At 44.1% G+C, this 9,690-nt stretch overlaps 1 protein-coding gene across 2 annotated transcripts in view; it reads left to right on the top strand.

Moving 5' to 3' along the window:
* Positions 1 to 9,690, top strand: part of LOC121293135 (protein mono-ADP-ribosyltransferase PARP12-like) — an 85,973-nt gene that overhangs the window by 1,972 nt on the left and 74,311 nt on the right. Inside the window, exons 1-2 of one of the 2 annotated variants that reach the window (XM_041215865.1) lie at positions 1,819 to 1,947; positions 7,419 to 7,554. In XM_041215865.1, coding sequence (XP_041071799.1) covers positions 7,501 to 7,554 — 54 coding nt within the window. In that variant the 5' untranslated portion in view covers positions 1,819 to 1,947; positions 7,419 to 7,500. Of the gene's footprint in view, positions 1 to 1,818; positions 1,948 to 7,418; positions 7,555 to 9,690 lie in introns of those variants that run through there. The other variant, XM_041215864.1, reaches the window with a different exon arrangement.

The raw sequence follows: 9,690 nt of genomic DNA, 5'->3' as shown, positions 1-9,690 counted from the left end.
CAAACGTTCCTCATATGTTAAGCCTTTCATTCCTGGGATCATTCTCATGAAGCTCCTCTGGACCCTCTCCAGGGCCAGAATATCCTTCATGAGATACGGGGCCCAAAATTGCTCAAAATATTCTAAGTGTGGTCTGACCAGAGCCTTGTAAAGCCTCAGCAGCACATCACTGCTTTTATATTCTCGTCCTTTCGAAGTAAATGCCAACATTGCATTTGCCTTCTTAACTACCGACTCAACCTGCAAGTTAACCTTAAGAGAATCCTGGACTAGGACTCCCAAGTCCCTTTGCACTCCAGATTTCTGAATTCTCTCCCCATCTAGAAAATCGTCTATGCCTCTATTCTTCCTACCAAAGTGCATGACCTCACACTTGCCCACCTTATATTCCATCTGCCACTTCTTTGCCCATTCTCCTAACCTGTCCAAATCCTTCTGCAACTTCCCTGTCTCCTCAATACTACCTGTCCCTCCACCTATCTTTGAATCATCTGCAAACTTAGCCAGGATGCCCTCAGTTCCTTCATCTAGATCATTAAGTTATAAAGTGAGAAGTTGTGGTCCCAATACTGACCCCTGCGGAACTCCACTAGTCACCGGCCGCCATCCTGAGAAGGACCCCCTTATCCCCACTCTCTGCCTCCTGCCAGACACCCAATCTTCTATCCATGCTAGTATCTTGCCTCTAACACCATGGGCTCTTATCTTACTGAGCAGCCTCCTGTGCGGCACCTTGTCAAAGGCCTTCTGGAAGTCCAAGTAGATAACATCCATTGGCTCTCCTTTGTCTAACCTACTCATTACCTCCTCAAAGAATTCTAACAGATTTGTCAGGCATGACCTCCCCTTGATGAAACCATGCTGACTTTGCCCAATTTTACCATGCACTTCCAAGTATTCTGAAATCTCATCCTTAATAATGGACTCTAAAATCTTACCAACAACCAAGGTCAGGCTAATCGGCCTGTAATTTACCGTCTTTTGCCTCAATCCCTTCTTAAACAGGGGGGTAACATTAGCGATTTTCCAGTCCTCTGGGACCCTCCCTGACTCCAGTGATTCCTGAAAGATCACCACTAACGCCTCCACTATCTCTTCAGCTATCTCCTTCAGAACTCTGGGGTGTAATCCATCTGGTCCAGTTGATTTATCCACCTTCAGACCTTTCAGTTTTCCTAGCACCTCCTCCTTGGTAATGGCCACCATACTCATCTCTGCTCCCCCGACTCTCTTGAACTTTGGGGATGTCACTCATGTCTTCCACTGTGAAGACTGACGCAAAGTACCTATTCAGTTCCTCTGCCATTTCTTTGTTCCCCACTACTACTTCTCCAACATCATTTTTCCAGTGGCCCAATGTCCACTTTTGCCTCTCTCTTACCCTTTATATATCTAAAAGAACTCTTGCAATCTTCTTTTATATTACTGGCTAGTTTACCCTCATATTTAATCTTCTCCCTCCTTATTTCTTTTTTAGTTGTCCTCTGTTGATCTTTGTAGGCTTCCCGATCCCCTGGTTTCCCAGGCTTCCCGGGCAAGTCCCATGTAGTCAGTCCATGGGAACCTCTGAGGGGTCCCTCATTGCATCTTGGAAGATACCTCCAGGGTACGACCATCCAGAGATCAGAAGTTCTGGGCCTATATTTTTAAATTTAATTTGTATATTTTTGAGGCAGGTGCCTACCTCAAAACAGGAGCTGAACTGAAAGGGAAGCAGGAAAGGCAAACCTGGACGTGAAACTGAACTTCGCAGTCTCTAAAGAAATCAGGAGGAAGCTGGCATTGGGAAATTGAAACTAAAATTTGTTGAAAGAAAGAAAAGAACACACAGCAATCCAAGCTTGTTGAGTCCACTGATTCAGTACAAGCAGGTTGAAAAAGACAGTCCAGATCCAGAAGCTGAAAATAAGTTGCTGCAACTGTTTTTGTTACTGGAAGACAACATTGGTGGGTCTACCCCATCCAAACTGAGTTGAGCAGGTTCTGCAGGCGTCTACCATTTGTGCTGAAGACCATGCCTGTAAAACTTGTGCCCTCATCTCAATGAATTTCGGGCTCAGCACGATGCTGAACTCTTCTTCTGCCGCCTTTGTCTCCGAGGTCACTTCTTTGGGCAGGAGTCCTCTACCCATTCAACGGATCCTTTCACCCACATCCAATATTCTCCCTCCACCTGGACCCCTCCCTCTGGATTCTTACCTTCTCTAGATCTTTTCATTGAGAAATGTCAGCGTGACATCAGTCATCTAAATTTCTCTGCTCCTCTCACCCACTCTAATCTCTCTCTCTCTGAACGTGCTGCACTCTGTTCTCTCAGGTCCAACCCTGACATTGTCATCAAACTTGCTGACAAGGGTGGTGCTGTTATTGTCTGGCGCACTGACCTTACAGAGGCTGAGTGTCAACTCGCAGACACTTCCTCCTACCTCCCCCTAGACCATGACCCCACCACTGAACATCAAGCCATTGTTTCCAGGACTGTTACTGATCTCAATTCTTCTGGAGATCTTCCTTCCACAGCTTCCAACCTCATTGTCTCCCAACCTCGGACGGCCCGCTTCCACCTCCTACCCAAAATCCACAAACAGGACTGTCCCGGCAGACCGATAGTATCAGCCTATTCCTCGCTTCTTCCTTGAACAGAGGCCCGAACAATCCCCATGCACCACTACTCTCCCTGGCTGAACTTGTTCTCTCAATGAACAATTTCTCTTTAAACTCCTCTCACTTCCTCCAAATAAAAGGTATGGCTATGGGTACCCGCATGGGCCCCAGTTATGCCTGTCTCTTTATGGGGTATGAGGAACATTCCTTATTCCAGTCCTACTCCGGCCCCCTCCCACAATTCTTTCTCCGGTACATCGATGATTGCTTCCGTGCTGCTTCATACTCTCATCTAGACCTGGAAGAATTTATTAATTTTGCTTCCAATTTCCACCCCTCCATCATTTTTACATGGTCCACCTCTGACACTTCCCTTCCCTTCCTTGACCTCTCTGTCTCAATTTCTGGTGATAGACTGTCCATCAATATCCATTACAAGCCTACCGACTCCCATAGCTACCTCGACTACAGCTCCTCACACCCCGCTTCCTGTAAGGAGTCCATCCCATTCTCTCAGTTCCTTCGCCTCCGTTGCATCTGTTCTGATGATGCCACTTTCAAAAACAGTTCCATTGACATGTCTTCCTTCTTCCTTAACCGAAGTTTTCCACCCACAGTGATTGACAGGGCCCTCAGCTGTATCCAGCCCATCTCCCGTGCATCCACCCTCACACTTTCCTCTCCCTCCCACTCCCAGAACCATGATAGGGTCCCCCTTGTCCTCACTTATCACTCCACAAGCCTCCGCATTCAAAGGATCATCCTCCGCCATTTCCGCCAACTCTAGCATGATGCCACCACCAAACACATCATCCCTTCACCCCCTGGTGGCATTCCGCAGGGATCGTTCCCTCTGTGACACGCTGGTCCACTCCTCACCTCCCCCTACACCTCAACTCCTTCCCACGGCACCTTCCCATGCAACTGCACCAGGTGCAACACCTGCCCCTTTACTTCCCCTCTCCTCACTGTCCAAGGGCCCAAACACTCCTTTCAAGTGAAGCAGCATTTCATTTGCACTTCCCTCAATTTAGTCTACTGCATTCGCTGCTCCCAAAGCAGTTTCCTCTACATTGGAGAGACCAAATGCAGACTGGGTGATTGCTTTGTGGAACACCTTTGGTCTGTCCGCAAGCATTACCCAGACCTCCCTGTCGCTTGCCATTTCAACACTCCACCCTGCTCTCATGCCCACATGTCCATCCTTGGCCTGCTGCAATGTTCCAGTGAGCTCAACGCAAACTGGAGGAACAGCACCTCATCTTCCGACTAGGCACTTGAAAGCCTTCTGGACTGAAGCTTGAGTTCAACAATTTTAGATCATGAACTCTCTCCTCCATCTCCACCCCCTTTCCGATCCTCCTTTTTTCCAATAGTTTATATAGATTTTTCTTTTCCCACCTATTTCCGTTATTTTTAAATGTATTTCCATCCATTGTTTTATTTCTACCTTTGAGCCTATTTCGATCCCTTGCCCCCACCCCACCCCCACTAGGGCTATTTGTACCTTGTTCGTCCTGCTTTCTACCCTTAATGTCACTTATTAGCACATTCCTTAGATAATGTCACCACCTTCAACACCTCTTTGTCCTTTTGTCTATGACATCTTTTGGCTATCTTTACCTATCACTGGCCCTCTATCCAGCTCTACCTGTCCCAGTACCCCCTAGACCAGCTTATATTTCACCTCTTTTCTATTTTTCCTTAGTTCTGTTGAAAAGACTCGAAACGTTAACTGTGTTCCTCTCTGCAAATGCTGTCAGACCTGCTGAGTTTTTCCAGGTATTTTTATTTTTATTCTGTAAAACTTGTGTTGGTTGTACATGTTGTTGACTGGGAATCAGACGAGTTCCAAGGAGAGGAGCTGAGATTCCTTATTTCCAGCATTTTCTGTTTTTATTTCAGATTTCCAATATCTGCAGTATTTTGCCTTTAACACTAAATGTTATCTATCCTGAACCCTAACATCCAGAATTAACATGAGTTAAACATGAATTAACAGGCAAATTGTGATCGATTATAAACTATAAATTGCACTGTAAATGGCAGATAAAACTAAGATAGGTCTGTGAATTGGCTCAGCAATCCACTCAATTTTTTGTGATCAGAGTCACAAAGACCTTCAAACTCTGTCCTCCTCATAAATAAATACAGGTAGGGCTTAAAAGGATAAAAAAATTGATTCTAATTTATTGAAATTACATTTTAATTTTAAAAATTTGTAAGTTTTGTTTTACAGTTCTGAAAGTTCTTGAAGTTTGAGATATATTTGTTTAGTCAGTCAGTTTATATATTTGGGGTTGTCTTAGCTCCACAAACCTGGAGATCAAAAAGGTGCAAAATATGTTTTTAAACTATGGTTCTTCCAAGAGGAAGAACAAGCTTTCTTTATGTTAAGATTAAAGTGTACAAAACATACTAATGTCCTCAGTTGAACTTTGACTTATTTAGTACCAACATAATGCTGCCTGAGCCTTAAGTTAAACAAATATATCTCAATCTTCAAGAACTTTCAGAACTGTAAAACAAAACTTACAAATTTTTAAAGTTAAAATGTAATTTTAATAAATTAGAATCAATTTTTTAAATCCTTTTAAGCCCTTCCTGTATTTATTTATGAGGAGGACAGAGTTTGAAGGTCTTTGTGACTCTGATCACAAAAAACTGAGTGGATTGCTGAGCCAATTCACAGACCTATCTTAGCTTTATCTGCCATTTACAGCGCAATTTATAGTTTATAATCGACCACAATTTGCCTGTTAATTCATGTTTAACTCATGTTAATTCTGGATGTTAGAGTTCAGGATAGATAACATTTAGTGTTAAAAGCAAAATACTGCGGATATTGGAAATCTGAAATAAAAACAGAAAATGCTGTAAAAACTCCAGATCTAGCAGCATCTGTGGAGAAAGAAACAGAGTTAACATTCTGAGTCTGTATCACTCTTCAGAGCTGAAGACAAGTAGAAATGTGATGGATATTATACTGTTTAAGAGGGGGTGGAGCAGGTGGAGCAAAATAGAAGGTCAGGGATAGGTGGGAGCTCGGGAGAGATTGACAAAGGTGTCATGGACACAAGACAAAACTAAAGAAAGTAGTGATAGTGGCATGAAAGAAAAATAGCAGATTGTGTTAATAGCAGAACATGGGTCCGTGCTCTGTGAAAGCACAACATAGAAACAAGTGACAGGGGCCCTGTGTGGGGAGTGGTGGAGATTGGGGAAAAGGGATTTAAAAAATGAATAAATAAATAAAAGTAAATAAATGAAAAAAATTGATTAAACAAGGGGTAAAGGTGGAGGAGAGGGTTCATGGTCTGAAGTTGTTGAACTCAATGTTAAGTCCAGAAGTTCCTAATCAGAAGATGAGGTGCTGTTCCTCCAGTTTGTGCTAGGCTTCACTAGAACACTGAAGCAGGCCAAGGATGAACATGTGGGCATGAGAGCAAGATGCTATATTGAGATGGCAAGTGACAGGAAGGTCTGGGTCATGCCTCTGGACTGAGTGAAGGTGTTCCGCAAAGCGGTCATTCAGTCTAAGTTTAGTCTCCCCATTATAGAGGAGACTGCATTGGGAGCAGCGAATACTGTAGACTAAATTGGAGAAGGTGCAAGTGAAGCGCTGCTTCACCTGAAAGTTGTGTTTGGGCCCTTGGATGGTGAGGAGGGAGGAGGCAGTTGCATGGGAAGGTGCTGTGAGAAGGGGATGAGGAGTTAGGGATGATGGAGGAGTGGACCAGGGTGTCCCAGGGGGAATGGTCCCTATGGCATGCTGACAGGGATGGAGGTGATGGTGGGAGATGTGTTTGGTGGTGGCATCATGCTGGAGTTGGTGGAAATAGAGGATGATGATCCTTTGAATGCGGAGGCTGTTGGGGTGAAAGATGAGGACAAGGGGGCCCCTATCATCATTCTGGGAGGAAGGGGAAGGGGTGAGGGCAGAGGCACAGGAGATGGGTCAGACAAGGTTGAGGGCCCTGTCAACCACAGTGGGAAGGAACCCTTGGTTAAGGAAAAAGGAAGACAAGTCAGGAGTGCCGTTTTGGAAGGTGGCATCATCTGAACAGATGCAACAAAGGTGGAAGAACTGGGAGAATGGGTTAGAGTCCTTACAGGAAGCACGTTGTGAGAAGCTGTAGTCGAGGTAGCTGTGGGAATTGGTGGGCTTGCAATGAATATTGGTTGACAGTCTATCACCATAAATGAAGACCAAGACGTTAAAGAAGATAAGGGAAGTGTCAGACCTTCATGTGGTAGATCCTTGGCCTCCAGCAGCCATGATTTAGTTCTGTCTGTTTTTGCTATTCTGAAATATTGGACTGTATTCTAACATGTCCCAGGTAGTTGGCAGAACATGCTGAGCGAGAGTCCAGCAATAGGGACATAGAACCATAGAACCATAGAAAAGTTACAGCACAGAAGGAGACCATTCAGCCCATCTTGTCCATGCCGATCCAAGGACATGGTAGGAGTCAGCAAGTATAAGGGAGCTATTTTTCTACTGCATCCAGCATCTTGCACAAATGGAATTGGTGATGTAACAAGGTGGAAATAGGCAGTCTTAGTGCGGATCAGTGTTTGGAAACCATATTTTAGTATCTCCACCATAGCTTGGCACAACCATAAGAATAGTAAAAATATTGCAGTTGGGCCCACCAGAGATCTTCTATCTGGACCAAATGAGCATGCGGCAAACGCATACTCTAGAAGGATTCCCACCTGTAGGAAAGTCTAGGCATAGATTCTTGATAAGGAAGTGACAAAAATGCATTGCAAGTTTTTTCCATGAAATAGTTGTGTTTTATTCCTTTTAGCAATACTTGCAAATATTCCCATGGCATCTGTAATTTGCACAACTGGAAAATCATTTGCATTAATCAGCTCCAGGGACTGGACATGAATGAACTACGTTTCCTTTTGCTTCAGAATGACCCATCATTGCTGCCTGAGGTTTGTATTCTAAATTCTTTGCAACACTTCCTGTCCTTGATCAATGGAACAATGAATGTCAGGTTAAAAAAAAAATCTGTATTTGCTGTCAATGCTGACATGAAAATATTTTTGGATAATTAATTGCATGCAAATTTTGACTGTAAAATTTTGTTTAATTTCTTTGCATGCATTTGTGTATATCTGTGAGAGAGAAGGGTGTAGGGGGAGGAAGATATGAAAAAAGTCAAATCAGATAATGGTGTCAGCTACATATAAGTAGCCATTACAACCTTATGATTTACAGTTGTAAAATTTAGGAAAGACCATGAAATGAAACTTTGCTGAATTCTCCAGTTCCTGTTTCAGAACTAATCTGAACAATGTTTATCACTCTCATCACTCAAATATGCACCTTTTCTAAAACCAGAGAGTGTTTTGTGTTCAAAGATTGCAGTCCTGTCTCAAGTGTCTGTCTTTGTTGAACTGATCTAAACTGGTATCTTCTTGTGAGAGTGATGTCACAGGATTATGGTAAGCCAAATAGGACATGTAGTAATGTTGCATTTCAAAAACCGAAAGTCACCTTTTTCATAACAAACAAGATACAAACATCCTCTTTTTCCTCACAAACTAAGGACAAATTTGCGTGCACAGTTATGTATAACTGAATTGCCCAAGTTACTCACTATACACCCACTGTTCTCATGCATAAACAACTGTTTCTTCTTCTAGTCAGTCCCTGTACCTGCATTGTATACATAGTCTTTAAATTATGTAACTCTCTTAATGGTACACGTGCGCGTTGTCATTGGCGGTTTGCCTGAGTAATGCTCCGTGCTATTCCATTGCCGTTGTTGGGGAACCATGGACCTCTGGGATTGACGGTAGCTCTGTACTCAGTACAGCTGGTGAGGTCCCTTCGCCCTGACCGGCCAACTGCAAAGAACAGTTTCGCTAGTTGTGCATATATGCCAGTGGTTGCGCTGGTATGTGTAGTTGCTCACTTCCACTGCATACAATCGAGGTGACAACTTCTCTACACATGTCCCAAGTTTCCATATGGGCTGACTCGTGTTGAGAGTGTTGTGGGTTTGCACCTGACTAGCTGTCCAGTGTTCAGTTCTGACAGTAGTTTGGCAGTCTTGTCACAATGAGATTTGGCGTTCTGTCATTTCACCTTGATTTTTTCACTCATGCCTGTTAGTACTTCTGGCTTTAGCTGTTTTTTTTTGCTATTGGAAGAGTAATTTGTGTGGTGTGACATTACTGTTTGGATTGGACTACTTTCCATGCCTTCAATTGGTGTGTTTCTCCACACGATGATTGCCTGTATACAACTGGGCTAGATTTGCTTGATTTCTTGATGATTATTTTACTGATTTTCACTGCCACCTCAGCCTTTCCATTCGACTGGGAATAGTGCAGAAATGATGGGTGGAATCGTCCCAGATTTGCACTAAGTGCGGTGGTGAGCAGGTAAAATGATGTTTTACCCACCGGCTGGAATGATTGGTTTCCATGTCGCATCGTCCTAAATTCCCACATTATTTATTTAAACACGCCGTTTCCTTTGTGGGCAGGCTTTCATTTGCCTGCCCACCATCACCTCGCCACTTCATCATGCCAGGTGCCATATTTAAACTCCAGCTATGTGCACACATCTCAATGCTTCCAGCCCACAACTGCTGCAGGGAAGATGTCCACGAAAGGCTAAAAGACTGCAGCCCCCAGGTTTAGCGATGCATGACTGGAACGTCTTTTGGATGCTGTGGAATCCGTCCAGGATATCCTCTACTCCCACTCTAGCCATATAATGGGCAGCGGCATGACCAACCAGCTTGGGAGGCAGTAGCAGTGGTGGTCAGTGCCACATCCTTAAAAGGAGGACAGCAAGCCAGTACCATAAGAGGATGAATGATCTCCTCTGTTCCGCCAGGGTAAGTCACTCTTCTCATCACCCTCAATTCTTATACTGACAAACCCAGCACACATCCACAGGGATCTCACTCACTGCCGGTTCAAGGGACACCACCATTCAGTCTCTCACACTCACCATCATTGTCCTCATCCTATCCAAGGGACCACTCACCACCCACCCATGCCAGGCATCCTTATCATCTGGCCTGGCAGGTGTCCTGCTTACAATTTCTCCAT

This window comes from Carcharodon carcharias, chromosome 21 (genome assembly GCF_017639515.1).
Source record: "Carcharodon carcharias isolate sCarCar2 chromosome 21, sCarCar2.pri, whole genome shotgun sequence".
NCBI lineage: Eukaryota > Metazoa > Chordata > Chondrichthyes > Lamniformes > Lamnidae > Carcharodon > Carcharodon carcharias.
Note: the sequence above shows the minus strand (reverse complement) of the source record. Positions and strands in the feature narration are given on the sequence as shown.